Consider the following 17,044-nt stretch of genomic DNA (forward strand, 5'->3'; position numbering starts at 1 on the left):
CCAGGCAACGAGCTGAGTTGGTCAACTTAGTACAGACCTGCTGCTTGGGCTGTGCTAGAGACAGAAGTGAAGGTGCCCGGCCAGGGACAGCCTGCCCTTACAAGTGCTGTGAAAGAGAGAAGACACACAAGAACTTTCCTCCCAATTTTTTTTTGTCATTCCTCCAAAGACCTGGGTGAGATAAATCTTGACGCAATTTTAATGGTAACCACAGAAAGTCAGCATGTCAACTTTAACAAGTGCTTTTCCATCCCTCAATAGAGGCGAACCACACTGCTGAAATCCCTCCTGGCTTCATCAATGCTTTTGGACATACGAGAGATGGATGCTGGACACATGAGAGATGGATGTGCACCAAGTCAATCTTTACTCTGTTGCACATTTAATCACTGCTGCAAAGCTACTGTGAGTAACCACACTGAAACCAGGTGCCTGCCAGGGGTGTCAGCCTCTGCCTTCAACACACAGCAGCATCTTCCCCTCTCCTGGGCACTGGAGTTGGGAGCTCAGATCAGCCAAAGCAATGACTATGCTCCTACCCAGCGCTGAACCAGTGGGACACCCAGCTCTCCACCTTCCAGTCTGCCTCTGCACAGCACCACAACTCTGCAGGCATGCCAAGCTCCCCTGTGCCACCATTCAGCTCCCTTGCTGCAGCTACCTGCTGGGAGGAGTACATGATGTTCCTGAGGGAGCCCAAACACCCACCTACGCCCTGCATGCGTCCTTGGTAACACTCCTGCTGGCACCCCAGGTCCTGCACCACTGGCAAACGTTGCAAACTTAGCAAGGAGGCCCCTGTAAACCCCAGACACAACTGCAAGGACTACACTAAAGCATCTCCAAACCTGAAAAGCACAGGACACACTACCTGCACCTGAATCTGACCTCCCCACAGGATAAACCATGAACAGCTCTTTGCAGCCCTCCCCACAGAGCAGTGGCATGGCAAGGCCAGTGACCAGTCACAGCCCTGTCCCACAGCGCACCAAAAAGCTCTAAACCCTATGCACTAGCACCAAGCCATTTCTTTGATGTCACCGCACCTTGCATTTCCAACGCTGGCTTGACCTTAACCTGTAACACTGCACTCATGCAAATGCACCCAAAGGTAACATTTAAACTTCCAGTAACTATTTCAGCAAAGCAAACTGCAACCTTTATCAAGCATTCTTGCAACACTCCACAAGCAGCAAATCAGGCAGGGATGGCACCCCTGCCTGCTCCAGCAGCGACCCACTGCAGAAATGCAACATTACATTTGGCTCAACACAAAATTCACAGAGGTCAGACACTGCAACTAACATTTGCAGCGTGTTCTGTAACTCAGCAGTTTGCAAACTTATGGCTGCAGAAAAATACTCTGATGCCATGAAATTATATGAAAGCAAGCAAAGTTTGTTGATAGGTCTAAATTCACTAGAGAAGAGTCTGCACCTGGGAAGTGTTTAGGGGTCCACAAATCCACAGAGTTTGAGAACTGCTGCTCTAATTCAAAGCAGACTTTCTTACAGACCTTTTCCACCCATTAACTAGGAAATCCTGGCAATGCCTTAACCACCATAAAGGATTTAACTCCCATTTTACTGAGCAAAGACTGCATTGCATGGCACAGATGGTTCCGTGAAGACAGAACAAAACATAGGTCATATTTTCCTGGTATTAAAAATGGCATTAACTTGATTTAAAAACAAAAAAAAACAACTCCCAGGACAAACCCTCCCTGCTAGGATTGAATTTCCTTCTTCAGGTGTTTCTACTCCTTGTGCCTTTCTAAATGCCAGAGTAAATAACTGAAAAAAAAAAATCAAAATTACTATATACAAGAAGCTGTCAGTCACAGGCAAGAAAAACAGAACTATATGCTAAGCAACTAGACTGAAAGTTGATCATCACCAATAATACTGGGTTTTGAGTTAAGATTGTCTTTTTAAGAAACACTGTCTCAATTTAACTCAGAAGCCGCCACTTTTTTTCTTGAGGCTCGATTAGCTTTTTAATCATATTCAGAGTTGACATCTCTTCAGTGAGCTACAGATTTGTTCAGTTAACATGGGAAAATTAAAAAAACCTAATAATTGTTACACATCACACAGTTTAACCCCAACTTTTGGGAATGAGGGGCAATGAGGTGCAACAAGAAGCTGCTATACTGCAAGAGGCAATCAACAAATCCCTAACTTCATGCAAAACAGAAATATGTTGCCCTGAAGTCAAACACTACTGCTACAGCATCAAACCCAGCCCACTACCATTGATTTTAGCAAGGGCTTAGAAGAAACTGTAACAGCAGAGCTAGAATCATTGTATCCTCAACAATGTGAGATTTGATGGGGGGGGAGAAAAGGTTCAAGTTCTGGGAGATGCACTTTTCCAATAGAAACCACCAGTAAGTAAACGCAAAGACAGCAGAGGCAGCATGCATCCTAAAAAAGCACCTGTAAAAGCTGTAAAAGATTTTTTTTTTTGCTACTGTTGGCTGTTTTTTCCTGTAACAGTAGCAGGCGATGTAGTAAGCATGCCACACTGCACAGAGCAGAACTTCACTGCCGAATAGCTGAGTGAAGCCTACACTCCTCTGGCAACAATCTCCTGTAGAGACTTGAAGTATTTATGACTGCAGACAGTATGTTAACCAGGACATCGCTTGAACAAAGTCTCTCTTACCCAAGCTTTAAAAAGAAGTTTTAAATATAGAAAGCAGAAACAACAGAGGTTTCTGCCATTATATTCAGCAAAACTTTACCTTCAAAGCTGTCCAATCTGCAAGAAAATAACTCTGGTTTTGCTATTTGCACACAGACACGTTCAGTTTCAGAGCACTGCACAGCCCCACATGAACTGTGAAGGCATCGATTATTCAAACTTCACACCACAGGTAGCCAGAAGATCCATATTTACTAGAGAAACCACGTTATTTTCTGTAATGTCACATACACAAACAGATAATTCACACCTAATCAGCAGTACGAGATTAGAGAACCAACACAAATGAAGCAAGGGGAATAAGAGCAACCACAGACAAATGCTAGAATAAATACTTCCAGGATCCAATCCACTGTGCAGAAGAGCTCTAGATCCTACAGACTGTTCAAAAAACTGCTGTCACTCAAAGCGAGCTGCTCCTCACACCCAGGGTACACTGTCCTGCTGGGGCAGCATCTCAACGCCCACCCACTCGCTCCACCACGATGAAGAGGCGATGCAGTACTATCACATCATGAAAGTACCACAGTCATTAAAGACCTCAAAAATTTATGGTCGAGCAGCAGCACAGTGCTCTAACTGTGGAAACATCTGTTCTTCTAAATGCCCACCACGGCTGAAGTTCTTTGCAGTTAAGTTCAGAACTATTTGGGACATGAGCACAGTTCAGTACAGAGGCCCAGTGGATGCAGCAGACTGCGCAACCAGGTGAGATCCAGCTCTGTGCTCTTTTCTGAGAAAAAAATAAGGTCTTCCGAACAGTGTAAATTTTAGTGGCAAAGAGGGGTGTGTGCAAGATCAGATGCACAAGGACAGTAACACACCGAGAGCCTGTTCTCACTGAGTGCACATAGACGGAGAGTGTGCCCGCAGGAAGCACCGACAGCCAAACGGAATTAATCTCCCCACCAGAAAGATGTCAACTGACCAAGGAAATTTATGTTCCCTGCTCAAACAAACCACTGACATGCCTATTGTATCTCAGGGATATAATGTTACCAGTAGTTAGTTACACCTCAAATCAACAGTCTGTAGTAGGAGATTCTTTCAGAAATGTTTACAGGAGTAACAACATGGTGTTGGTTCCTTTATTTTATTTTTAGCAAAGAGAGAAATGGCACTAGACATGTCAGTTAATAAATTAAGAACCAGAGTAACTCTCACACGGGGACACAAATACTTTATAACAAGAATACTCTCCCACAGCTGCAGGTTGCAACAGAACTCTGAAGTTCATCACAGATTAATTCTAGGCTTAAAGAGAGGACTTTGCTGACTTTCAGTACTTTTAACACATTGCATACAGTGTGGTTCTGGTAAAGCAAAAACCTTCCAGGAGCCCTACACACATGCCCTACTCATTCCTTACATAGAGCTACTGGAAGCAGACATTCTTAGTGATGAAAGATCTGGCTCTGGATTTCCCTGCACCTCATTTCCTCACTGCCATTACCCGAACATCACACTCCTACAGAGCAGAGCTTGACAACAAGGAAATAGTATGAAAAGAATGAAAAGCAACATTGAGCAAGTGCCTCATGCAAGCTCTGCACATCCTGCAGCCTTAAGCTATCAGGGTCCCATGGAAAAAACAGCTTGTGAACACGTAACCCATGATTGTACACCACGTAACATACACGCACCAAGAGTGGCACACGTTCACTTGAATATAAGATTTCTCTGCTTTCGAGTGCTCAACCCTGCAAACCAAATGACTCTAACATACTTGTGTGTAGCAATCAAAAATCAAAAACTGGCAAAGCAAGAGCCAAGTAATAGGGCACCTAAAGTTATGTAAAAAAGCAAAACTTCAGCACAAGAATTGTGTCAGAAACAAGTCCATCTGCTCCAATTCCTCAGCAACCGGGTTTCCCCCAGCGCTGGAGTCTGGGCCCAATTCTCCCTCCAATTTCACAAAATGCTGTCCTCTACAACTTGCAAAGGCTGGGAAAATGCTGAAGACAAGCTCGTGTAAGGATGGTAAAGAACAAACACAGAAGTTAAAAAATGACCATCCCTTTCAATTTAAATGGCGATAACCCAACATTAACACCATGTATGCAAGGAAGTAAGCCAGCAGCTGCCAGTAGTCACTGTAGACTTGCTTCTGGAGCAGAAAAAATAGGCCCAAGAAACACTGCTATGATTTCTCTCCAACATAGAATCAGTCAGTAGCTGCTGGAGAGCTTCAGTCAACCTTAACTAAGATTAACTCAACACTTAAAATAACTTCCGCTTCAGAATATGCACATCCTTCTTTACAAATGAATGCTACCTGACCAACCTCTCCTCTGTTTGGGGCAATGTTTGAGTGCAGCGGATGCCAGGGCTATTAACAAATCCCCATGCAAAACAATACTGGCCGCCACCACCACCTACCCAGAGGCATTACTTAAATGCTAGACTTTGCATCTTAGTAAAGGCAAACCAAATGCCGGCCCTTCTGCTGGAAGCACTCTTGACATTTTGGAAATTAGCCTTTTCAAAGTGAAAGATTCAAGGCTTGCAAGGGGCAGACAGACAGAGATCCAGAGATACATGCACACTTTCCTCTTGGCAAAACAGGAAGTTTGAGCAGCAGTGGGCACTCTCAAAGCTGTGAGCTTCAAGAACAAAAGCTCTGAGAAAGTCCTGCTTTAAGGTGGAGGAGCTCCATCATCAGGCTAGGTAAAAGGGATTATCTGAAAAGGGCAGCCCAGCTATGACAAGCCACCCTAAAAATACCACAAACACCCAGGAGGTCTTCAGTGCTATTTTTAGGGATTTTTTTGTTTGTTTAAGTTTTAGTGGGTTCTCAAAAAAGTTGATTCCAGTTACCTGAATACAAGTGAGACAAGAATTAAATGTCTACACAAACACAGGATCTGAGGAGCAAGCCTGATTATTTCTAGCTATCATGTCATGTTCAACAATGAAAAGATTTTAACTGTCTCACTGGTAACAGGGCACAAAGAAAAATCCCTCACAAGCAGCAGGGCTAAAGTGAAGGACCACTCAGACAACTTGCACTTACTAAAGGAAGAAAGCAAAACTCAAGGAGAGAAGGATCCCAGACTGTCTAAAAAATGCTTTTCTTCTCTGCATTTTTTTCCTGAGCACAGCTATGCTTTTGAGTCACCAGAACAATCCAGCAAGGTTAACGTACTAAAGCAGACAGGAAGGCAGTTTTACTGAAAAGTCAACCCCTTGTTGCATATTCAAATAACAGGCTCAATCACTAAGACAGTTTTGTCACCGTACAAGCTGCAGTTCTGTGGAGCACGTCGTAAAGCCACTGAAAGTCACTGATAGCAGAGGCAAGTGTTGTGAAAGTACCTCTGCTAGCTTCTGTTTACAAAGTGAGACCCTCCCACAACCGCATCACTGAGCACATGTCTGCTGAGAGATCCCCGCTTTGCTCTGCAAAACAAAGCTAAGTATATGCATAAACCTCAGACCGACAGCAGCCTCTTACCCCCAAAGACTAAAGACTTGAATCTCCACAAGGAGACAGATTCTTCCCAAGGAACACTCAAGAGGATCCATGACCCAGAACCAGAGCTGAGCCTAATCGTGCCACAAATTAAGCTGCTGTCAGCATCCTCCTGAAATCGCCCCTTCCATGAGCAACCTGCGACAAGTGCTCCCCCACCTCCCAGGGCACACAGCAGGAATGCTGCATGTTCCCAAACGAACACGGGTGAAAGCAAGGATTTCTCCCTAAATGCTGCATGCCCCAGTAGCATCCGTCCAGCATCAGTGACTACACTGAAATTAAAGAGACCAAGATGGTTTCAGTGTCAGTGTTGTCACGTGAGTTAATTTTCACACCCTGTATCAGGTAATAATTAAAACTCAAAGTATCCTCGAGTGAGGAACCTTAAGTTTACAAAAACATATTTAAGAAATACTTAAAAATACCAAAGAACTGCAGGAAATACACATACATAACTGCAAATAAAAAATCATGCTGAAAACCATCCAAAAATTAGTTGTATTCAAAAGCACATTAAACAAAAAAGTTAGGTGCATCTTACTCCTTCCAGAACTCTTAAGAGCTCAATCAGTTTTGCTTCTTATTAAGCACATTAGAAAACAAACTGAAGGAATTTGTGCGTGTGGACTGAAATTAGATGAAAAAAAAAAAAAAAAGCCTGAATAACGGGCAAGGTTTCCTGCCGGTGAGGTCTGTCAGGCCATGACACAGCCCTTCCCTGGCCACCGCCAAAGTCTCACAGCTTGGGTACCACAAGCCAGGCCAGACAAAGAGAAGCCGTCTGACAGCGTTAAAGCCGGAGCAGGCAGGAGAAGGGAAAGCTCTCCCTTCCTGCCCTTATCTCCACTACGTCAAGAAAAAACCCCAACCAAACCCCAAACCCACCACCACGTAACGGGGAAAAAAACCAAACTCGACTGCAACTTCGCAGCGATCCGCTGTTCGCGGGCGGAGGGATGGTGCCTCTCACTGCTGAGGGGGGAAGAGGGAGCGGGGGAGCGCGGCTGCCGGGACACAGGTGCGCGGCAGAGCCCGGTGACAGCCAGCGCTGGCAGGCGAACCCCGGCCACGGCAGCCCCGAGCGGATCCCGACCACGGGCTGGGGACGGCCGCAGCGCACCCCCGAGGCCAGCAGCCTCCCCCTCGGCGCCTCGGCAGGGTCCCCTCGGCAAGATGGCTGCCCGCCCTCGAGGGTGCCGGCTGCGAGGGCGCCCGGCCCTGCCCCGCCGCACCGCGCCTCGCCGGCCTCCGCCGCAAAATGGCAGCGGCCGCGGCCCCCCGCCCGACGTCCCCCCTGTCGTCGTCCCCCGCCCAAGCCCCGCCGGTGCTTACGAGCTGCAGGGCCGCCGCCGCAGAGGTGGCGGAAGGCTCCGGCTTCTCTCCAGGGCCGCCGTCCGGCACCGTCGTCGGCACCGGCTCGGCCGGCTGCAAGCGGGGCGGCGGCGGGCTGGCGGGGCCCTGCTGCGGCCCGGGGCAGCCGCGGCTCCGGTCCCGCGAGCCGGCCTCGGCCGCCTCCTCCTCCTCCCCGTCCGCCGCTGCCTCCTCCTCCTCCTCCTCCTCCTCGTCGTCGTCGTCGTCCTCCTCCTCCTCTGGCGTCTCGGCGCCCTCCTCCTCCTCCGCCACCTCCCCGCCGTCCCGCAGAAGCAGGGGGAAGGCCAAGGCCCCGCGGGGCGCGTCGGCCGCCGGGCCGGGTCCGTCGGCGCCGGCCGCCGGGTCCTGCGCCGCGGGGAGGCGGGGGGGCGGCGAACCGGGGTCGGGCAGGGCCTCAGCGCCGTCGGCGGCGCCGCCGAGGTACTCGGCGTTGATCATGGAGGCCAGGTCCTGCAGCCGGCGCAGCGGGATGTAGCAGGACGAGGGGTCCTGGCTGTAAACGGGCTTGGCGGCGGCCAGCTGCATGGCGGGCGGCTCGGGGCCGTGGCTCTCGCCGAAGGGGCCGCCCTTGGCCTCGGCAGCCGCCAACGAAGTGCCGAAGGGGACGAGGCAGCTGCGGCGGCTCACTTCGCAGGCCTGCTCCATGCCGGGCCGCGGGCATCCACCTGCGGGCACAGCACAATGGGGTCAGCCCGGCCGTGGCCGCCGCCGCAAAATGGCAGCCGCGCCCGGGGGCCCGACTCCGCTCCACCGAGCCCCGCGCGGGCCGACGCCGCCGTCGCCGCGCTAGGCCCAGGCCGCGGCTCGCCGCCCGGCACGGTACGACCCAGCCCGGCTCGCCTCGGGCCGCCCGCCCTCACCGGCCGCCGCCGGCTGCCGACCCCGCGGGGCGCCGCTCACCTGCGGCCGCCGCGGCCGGCTCGCCGCCTGCCCCCGGTGCGAGCCGAGAAGGAGACGCGCCGACCCGGCCCGGCCAGGCCCCGCCAGCGCTCCTCCGCCGCCTCCCTCCTCCCTCCCCCGCATGCGCGCGCCCGCCGCCGCCATCCCGCCGGCGCGCGCCCCGCGCCTGCGCGCGCGCCCCCCGCGCCCGCTCTTGGGGTTCGGCGACGGCCAATCAGCGCGCGCCCGCGCGGCTTCTCCCCCCCCCCTCACCCCTCGGCGGGTGCCCCCTTCCCCCCCGTGCACCGCCCGCCCGGAGGGAGGGGGGGGTGGGGGAGGGCAGGGGGCGCTCAGTGCTGCCCCCCCCCGGCGAGTCCTGCCACCAACGGCCGCCCCGCGGCCCGGCCTGCCCCGCCGCCGCCCTGCTTCCCCGCCTGTGGCCCGGCCCGGCTCGGCTCGGCCCGGCTCGGCCCTGTGCACATGGCGGCCTGGCCCGCCCGGCCCCGCGCCCTCAGGCCCGCCGCTCCCCGCCTCCATCTTAGGCGGCGGCGGGGGGCACCGGGCGGCCCAGCCGGGACGGGGCGGGACGGGGCGGCCCGGCTGCTCCTCACCTGCGGGCCTCGGCGCCCCAGCCAGCCGGCCGCCACCCCTCTCTCCCTCCCTCCCTCCCTCAGTGGTCGCGGGCCGACGGGCAGGCCGCGGGCCTGCGAGCGGCGGCGGAGCGGGCGCCAACAAAATGGAGTCGGCCGGGCCCTGCGCCCCGGCGGGGCACCCGGCGGGCGGCGGCTCCTGCCCGGAGGCGCGGGGCGCCCGCCCCGCCTCGGCCCCAGTCCCAGCCCCGGTCCCAGCAGGCAGCCGGCGGGGCGGGGGTCGCGGGCCGCTGCCCGCCCCCGCCGGGCTCGGGTTACCCCCTGCCATTGTCCGCCGCGGGCCGTGCCCGGCGCCCCGGCCGCGTTCCCCCGCCGCCCTCCCGCGCACCGGCGGGCCGGGCCGTCGCCCTCCGCCGGGGCCCGCCGGGCCGTGCCGTGCCTCGCCGAGCCTCGCCCGCCGGGGAGCGGCGCCCGGGTGCCCGCGGCCTGGCTGTCCTCGCCGGGCTCCGCCGCTCCCGGACAGCGAGCGCCGCGCTCCCGCCCGTCCTCCCGCCGCCGAGCGGCGCGCAGCCGGACCCGCGCCCGCCCGCTCCGCCGGGTCGGGCCGCCATCGGCGCCCCGCCACCCCCCTCGGCCGGCCGGCGGACCCGCGGCGGGCGGCGGCTCCGTCGCTACCTCCAGATGGGGGCCGGGGTCTCCGCCGCCAGCCGCGCGGGTCCGGGCGCCGCGCCACGCCGCCGCCGCACCGGCACGGCTGGGCAGGCACGGGGCGGGGGCGGCCGGGCGGGGGGCAGCGGCCGGGGCAGCGCAGGGATGTGGCACCGGGGCGGTGCTGCCCGGGCCGCGCGGGGGGCAGGGCCCAGCCGCCCCCCGGGGTGCCGGGCGGGGAGCTGGGTGCCGCCGCGGGGCTCGGCGCAGCGCTGCCCGGGCGGACGCGCTCCCCCCGCCCGCCGCTGCCCTTTGTTTCTCCCCCCCCCCACCCCCCACCGGCCCCGGCCGTGCGGGAGCCCCCGGCCGTGCTGGCGCCGCGGTCCCCCCCGCCGGGCAGGAGCCCCGGAGCAGCCTCTCCGCATACTCAGGCAGGCAGCGCCCGCTGCCCGGCTCTCGCCGCACCGCCGGGGCGCAGCCTTCCCCGGCCGAAAACACTGTCCTGGAGCGGCTGCGGGTTGGCACCTCGTCGGGGCAGCGGGACCCGGCCTGTGGGCCAGCCCTGCGTCCTGCCTCCTCCCTGCTCCCCCCGTGCTTCCCTGCCTGGGCACTCGGCTTGCTCCCTCTGCTCCGTCTGTGGCTGGCAATGGGGCAACCATTCCTCCCCAGCGTCTGCCCCTGAGGGGCCACAGGCCAAGGTCCCCAACCGGATGTCCCCGCACTGGTGTGCCACCACCACGCTGAGACTGCCATGTTCAGCCTCGTGCCGCTCCAGCACACCCACAGAGAGTGGAGTGGCTTGGCAGGAAGCGCCATGGTTGGAGGTTTTGCTCGTGACTTGTTTGTACCTCCGAGGTCCCAACCCAGGGCTCGGCTAGCAGCACCCAACCCACTGCAGGCCATCTTGCCCAGTGCCCACGTGCTGTGGTGACACGTGGGAACTGGGACCGTGCTGCACCTAGCGTTGCATGAACTCAGCACCGAGGCCTGGCATCCACACGGTCCTCCCCGCCCACGCAGAGATGGGGCAGCACCCAGCCCTGGCTGGGGTCCCTCTGTTTCCCCCCAAATGGGGAAATACCTTCCCCACAGCCCACCTCCCTGGGATCAACTCCGGCTGCAGCGGTCGCACCCCGGCACACCTGGGCGGGGGCCCGGCAGCCAACTTCCCTCCTTTCTCTTTGGAGCAACCTGCCACGCACGTTTCCGCCACGTTCCCGAAATAAAGCTAATGATTTATTTATAACCTCCGGGGGGAGGGCTGGGCCCTGCGCAGGGCGGGAGCGCCCCGTGTCTCCCCACAGCCTGGTGCCTGAGACCCAGCAAGTGAGGGCTGACCTGGGGAGAGGTTTAGGATGGTCCCCAACCTGGCCCCTGACTGCAGCCAGCTGCCCTCACTCTGCTGATTTGCCCCCTTACACTAGCTGGGCAGGGACAGGGCAGGGCTGCCAGCAGGGCATGTCCCAGCCTGGACACTGGCCCCATCCTCCCAGGTGCCACCCATCCAGGGCTGAGCCCTCTGCTTGTGGGCACATGGCACAGTGCAGACCCACGGGACACTGGTGGGCAGGGGCTGTACCACTTGGGCACTGGTGCCCAGGTGGCTCGGGGCACCCCCTGGCACTTCCCCATCCCACTGCCCCCCTGGCACATCCCTGCCGGCAGTGCCCCAACGGGGCCCCACGGTGATCCCGGTGCTGCTCCCTGCCGCAGTGTGGTTACTGGTGCAGGGAGGAGCAGGCCGGGGGCGGCAGCGAGATGCCCTCAGATGCACTCCCCATCTGGTGTGTCACCTCTCCTTGCGCCGCGGCCAGCGCCCGCAGGAAGGGCCCTTCCTCAGTCCCCTCTCTTCCGGCAGAGGAGCAGGCAAATGGCACCCGGCCACCGCTGCGTAGGGCTTTGTCTGTGGGCTCCAGCCGGGAGCGTGGCCGGCCGGTGGCCCCGCGGGGAGACTCCCCACTGCTGGGCTTTGCCTGCGAGCCCCCCACCCCGCAGCCAGGCTCTTCCCCCGGCCCAGACCGGCTTCCCAGAGCATGCGGGGGCCTCCGGAGCCGGTCAGGCTGGTGGCCGCGGGGCTGCACAGCACTGCGGGCTCCCTCTGGAGGCCCCGGTCCCCGTGCACCGCCCGGCACTGTCCCCCCATGGGAGCAGCCCTGTCCCCCCCCACTCCCTGTCGCCGATGCATGGCTGTAACTCCCGCCATAGCTCCCTGCCGCCGCACTGGTGCAGAAAGCAGTGCGGTCACGCGCCACAGGCCCCCCGTCGCTCTCCCCGGGTGAGATGAGGGGGTCACAACCGGCCGGCGGGGAGCCCCAGACCCCAACACAGAGGCAGCTGTGGCCCACGTGGGTCCCATGGGAGCCATGGGCAGGCTGGGCTCACTGCAAGCAGCCCCCAGCCGTGGCTGTCCAACCCCCCCGGCAGACACTTGGGCACTGCGGGGGTGCGGGAGGACGGCAGGGGGTTGCGGGGGGACACACACACAGGGGGAGCATGGCCCCGGGGAGCAGCCCCGGGGCCCTGCACAAAGAGCCAGGGAAGGTGGGTGGGAGCCGTGGCCGTGGGGCTGGCGCATGGCTGGGAGCGTGGGCGAAAGGGTTAAGGAGCTGCGGCGGGCAGGGGGAGGGCTGGCCCGGCCTGGGGAGAGGAAGGAAGCAGAGGAGGAGAGGAGAGCATCCTGCCCAGAGGGCTTGCTGGGGGCCCCTTTCCCCCGGGAAGCGGCTTGTGGGGCTTGAAACCGCGGGGGATAGGGTGGTGGAGAACCGGGGTGGCCAGCGGGGCTCAGCACAGCTCTGCGTCAGCAGCACCGGCAGCACCGTGCCTGCAGCTCAGTGCTTGTAGGGAGATAGGGCTGCCCACATCTGCCTGCAGAGGCAGCCCTGGGTTTTTCCTTGCTAGGCCGGTGTTCCTGGCATGGGAGTCTGCTCCCTATGCCGGGGTGACCCCAGCCTCCCAGGTCCCCCACCCTGCAGTACCCCTGCTTTGCCGCTCCCATGATCCCCCTGAACCTTGGGGGAGGGCAGCCCCAAGGGCAGACAGGGCAGGACCAGCCCCAAGACACACAATAGCAGTGGGGTGGGGGGCAGGACCCCCGCTGCAAGCTGCTGGGGACAGGAGCCACCACTGCTGGGGACGGGAGCCACCACTGCTGAGCTCCTCTGCCCTGCATGCAAGAGCTGTCGCTGGGCTGGGGCCAACTGGAGACCTGTGACCCCAAGCAACCTTGTGCAACACGGGGATAGTCCCTGACAGACCAATGTCCGGGGTGCTCAGCTGGGTGCTGCAGCTTCTCTTGGGGACTCCCTTGCTCCCCTCAGGCAGACATGCTGTACCCTCATCCCCAGCTGGGGGGGTATACTGGGCCCCAGCCCTGGGCAGCGAGGCTGAACCCTCACTGGGCTTTGCTCCATCCACCCAGGGTAGAGCCAGGTTTGCCAGGCTCCCATGGGGTGCCCTCCCCGTGCTGGTCTCCATCACCTGGAGCAGGTGCGAGCAGGATCCACATCAGGACACGGTGCAGCTCCGCAACCTGAATCCCCCTGCCCTGCCCCGCTCCCAGCCCCATCCATCCGCAAAGTGATGGGATAAAAAGCGAAGCCAGGATCCCTCCCAGTGCCGCAGACCATTTTTCCCAGCGGAGTTTGTCACCCCTCCCACACCGTCCCAGGGCTGGCCAGCCGCGAAGGCCACTGTCACCAGCTGAAAAGTCGTGGGCGTGCAGTGAGGCGGTGGGGGTGCGGTGTGCCCGTCCTGTCCCATTTCTGCACGCCCTGTGCAGAGCTGCTCCCGCTGGCCAGGAGATGGGGCTCGCAGCCCGCTTCCCCCGCCCCCCGCCGTCCACGGCCAGGCGAGCGCAGAGGGCTGCGGGCTGGGGAGGGGGGTGCAGCGGGGAAGCCCCCCGCCCGCCCTCGCTGGGACCCGTATCTTGGCCTGGCTGGAGGACGGGGGCCACGGCCAGCGCTGGGGCTGGGAGACAGCCAGGATGTGCGTGGGTGTGTGTGGGTGTGCATGTATGCATGGGGATGGTGGGGATGGTTGGGGGGGTGTATGTGTGTATGCGTGGAAGGGGTGTGTGTGGGGGGGGGGGGGGGTGCGTGGGATGCAGTGTGGGTGCATGGCTGGGGGGGTGGGTGCATGTACAGGGTGGGGGAGTGTGTTTCTGTACATGGGGGAGCGTGTGCAGGAGGTGTGTGCACGCAGAGCGGTCTCTGTGTTTGTGCAGGGTGGTGCAAGTGTGCATACACGGGCATGTCCGTATGTGCACGGGAGGGTGTGTGTGGGGGGGGCTTGTGCATGGATGGGGGGTGTGCGGACATGGAGGTGTGTGGGGGCGATGGATGCACACCTACATCTGTGTGTGTGCAGGTCCAGGGATGCAGGAACTGTTGGTGTTCAGATCCCTCCGTGAGAGAGGACAGGGCCTTGCCTCAGCCCGTGCCCGGGAAGCAGCACAGGGTGCCACCACGTGTGGGTGCCCGTGGGCCCCCTTTCCCTGCCCGCTGGCCCATGGGGGCCTTTCCCTCCCCTTCGCTGCCTGGGCACCGCTGGGGCACATGGGACACCAGCATGGGACAAGGACACTGTGCGCAGGGCGTAGGTGATGGGGTGCGGCAGGCGGGAGCAGACAGAGGGGCAGTGCCAGGTGGGGGAGGCAGGAGCCCAGTGCCTTTCAGCCCCCCCCAGCCTCATCCCTCCCTGCCCGGGGGCGCAGGCTTTCTGCATCTCACAAAAGCCAGATTGTCCCGGAGATAAAATCCTGTCGCCTTTGTTTTGGGGAGAAAAGACAACAGCAGCTCCTGGCCCCACAACAGAGTCGTTAAGTGAAGGTGTCTCCAGGCTAGGGGATGGGAGCCACATCCCGGGAGCTGGAATGAGGAATCAGCCGAGGAACCAGCTGGTATCCTGCCCCCGGGGCATTGCGTGTCCCCCAGGACTCAGCGTCCCCTCTAGGACCAGAACCATATCCATCAGGACTCAGCATCCCCCCCAGGACTCAGCATTCCCCCAGGATCACAGCATTCTCCTAGGACCACAGCATCCCCCCCCAAGGACCACAGCATCCCCTAACAACATGGCATCCCCCCAGAACCAGAGCCATCTCCCCCAGGACTCAGCACCCCTCCCTAGGACTCAGCATCCCCCAGGACCAGCAGTGCAGGGAGGTGGCTGGGAAGCTCCTCAGTCCCACTGACACCCCACATCCTGCAGGGACTCACAGATACCCCATGTCCCTCGGGGACCCACAGACACATCCCAGCAATGTGCAGGGGGATGGCACAGCCCCCGAGTGAACAGGTTCTCTCCGTGCAGTGAGTACCTGGCCCTGGGGCCGGGGCAGGCAGGCTGCCCACAGGCACGGCTGGGCAGGGGAGTGATGCCAGGGCCTGGGGGTTGGGGGGCAGCCGGGTGTGTGTATGTGTGTGTGGTGTGTGGGAACGCTGCCTCAGGAAACCAGCGGGATTTACTGGGCTACATGCTAAATCCCCCTCACAAAAGGGGCCTGTTCGTGGGGACAGGATGCCGGTGGCTCAGCCACACTTGTTTGGCCAGCAGAGCCTGGCGGATTAAGGACAATTGGTTCAGCCCTGACAGAAAATACCAGGAATGTTAAACAATAAAAACTGCCTCCAGTTGTCGTGGGGCTGTGGGACACCCCAAGCTGCCTCCCTGCCCAGCCACGGCCCCGGTTGCCCCATGCCGGGCAGAGCTGGCTCCGGCACAGCCTACCGGCACCCACTGCTGCAGCTCTGGGGGATGCCTGGGTGCCCAGGGATGGGGTGAGGACCAGCCCCCAGTGCAGGGGCAGGCAGGCAGGTATGGTGCTGGGCACCACCAGGACCCTGAAAGCATTGCTGGGCTGGTGTGGGGTGGGCTGTGGGGATGAGGCGCTGCCTGCACCCACATGCTGCCTGCAGCCACACACTGCCTGCAGCCATGGCATGCTCGCTAAGCAAGCAGGGACAAAGCAAAGCCGTGACAGGGGCTGGCAGGTCCCCACTCATCATGTCCCCTTGTGCCCCCCTACATGGCATTAAGGATTCATGAACTCACCTCCACATCACTGTTTAAAATTGGCTGTTGCTCTGTTTTCCAGGGAGATGGCAGTGCCCAGGAAGCAAGAGCAGCGCAAACCACGCTGGGCACAGGGCACTGTCTGCCCCCCATGCTGCCCCCCAGCACAGAGACCTCAGCTTGGAGCGAGGTGGGAGCAAGCTGGGCACAGCTCCCAGGGGCTCAACCTCCTCCCCAGGCACTTGTTTGTGTTTACCCCTGGTCCAGGCCAGGAGCCGGGCAGCCCCCATGGGCAGCCTGGGCAGTTTGCCCTCCGGCATGTGAATGCCCCATTCAGGGCTGTGCAAAATGCATTGGTTCTGGCACATTAGCGGACAGCTGGGATCCTTCCCAGGCAGGCAGGCTGCGGGGACAGGCAGGTTTCACACCTGCCGGTGGGCTGTCTGCCTCTGCCCGCTGTGCTGGAGCAGGGGGCTCATCCCAGTAGAGAGGGGAGCGGCGCTGGGGATGGAGACCGCAAGCATGCCGGTGGGCTGGGGTCCCACCAGCAGCCCTGGAGAGGCTGTGATGGGGAGGGGGCCCTGAGATGGCTCTGCAAACCACCAGGCTCCCCAGCACTTCACGTGCGGCAGGTGCTGCACCCATGGTTGAACCAAGCCCTGCACAAGGGCAGCCACAAGCTGCATCCCTTGAGAGCCCGGACCCCAGAGCCATCGCAGCAATAGGCAGGACCTAGGGACCCCCTTTCCAGCTGCTGCAGGCCCAGGTCCTGCCCCACATCGTCTGCCAGCCCCTCTCCCCTCAGGCTGGTTTGGGGCAGGCCATGCCAGAGAGCCGGTTTCCAGGCTGGGGGGCTGTGAATGCAGCTGGGAGCTGGAGGAGGAAACAAGATCCTGGGGCTAATGGCCGGCAAAGCCCAGCCCTAGATGAAACCCTAGACCCAGGGAGAGGGCTGGCAGGAGGGGGCGAGACAGCTGCAGCCCCCCCTGCCTACACTCCCAGCAAAGCCGGGCACCGTGGGGCAAAGGGGGGGGGCAACGCAGGCACTGGAGAGCAGGGCCTGGGGCCGGAGCCCCCCAACCTGTGTTCCCAGGGGTGCTGGGGCTCCAAGGAGGCAGTGCAGAACCTGTAACTCACTTTTATCTGGAGTCCTGGGACCAGCCCAGGCAGCGGGGGTGCAAGGGGTCCCCAGTGTGGAGGGCTGGGCCCCAGAGCACTTTCCCAGCCTGGGAGCCTGCGGCAGTTGGGGGATCGTTTTCAGGGCGATGCTGGTAGCGGAGTTCATGGTGGCTTAGCGCAGCAGCAGCTAATGGGGAACAGATGCGAGGGTGCTTTGTGCTGGAGCGGGCCTGGAGGCACGGGA

General features: G+C 59.8%; 1 protein-coding gene across 2 annotated transcripts in view; it reads right to left on the bottom strand.

Moving 5' to 3' along the window:
- Positions 1 to 8,609, bottom strand: part of NSD1 (nuclear receptor binding SET domain protein 1) — a 65,341-nt gene extending 56,732 nt beyond the window's left edge. For both annotated transcript variants that reach the window (XM_075766841.1, XM_075766840.1), the window contains exons 1-2: positions 8,453 to 8,609; positions 7,514 to 8,217 (exon numbers count right to left, since the gene is read on the bottom strand). In XM_075766841.1, coding sequence (XP_075622956.1) covers positions 7,514 to 8,197 — 684 coding nt within the window. In that variant the 5' untranslated portion in view covers positions 8,198 to 8,217; positions 8,453 to 8,609. The remainder of the gene's footprint in view (positions 1 to 7,513; positions 8,218 to 8,452) is intronic.
- Between the last annotated feature and the right edge of the window lie 8,435 nt (positions 8,610 to 17,044).

The sequence above is a fragment of the Balearica regulorum genome, chromosome 14 (assembly GCF_011004875.1).
Source record: "Balearica regulorum gibbericeps isolate bBalReg1 chromosome 14, bBalReg1.pri, whole genome shotgun sequence".
In the NCBI taxonomy this organism is placed as follows: Eukaryota; Metazoa; Chordata; class Aves; order Gruiformes; family Gruidae; genus Balearica; species Balearica regulorum.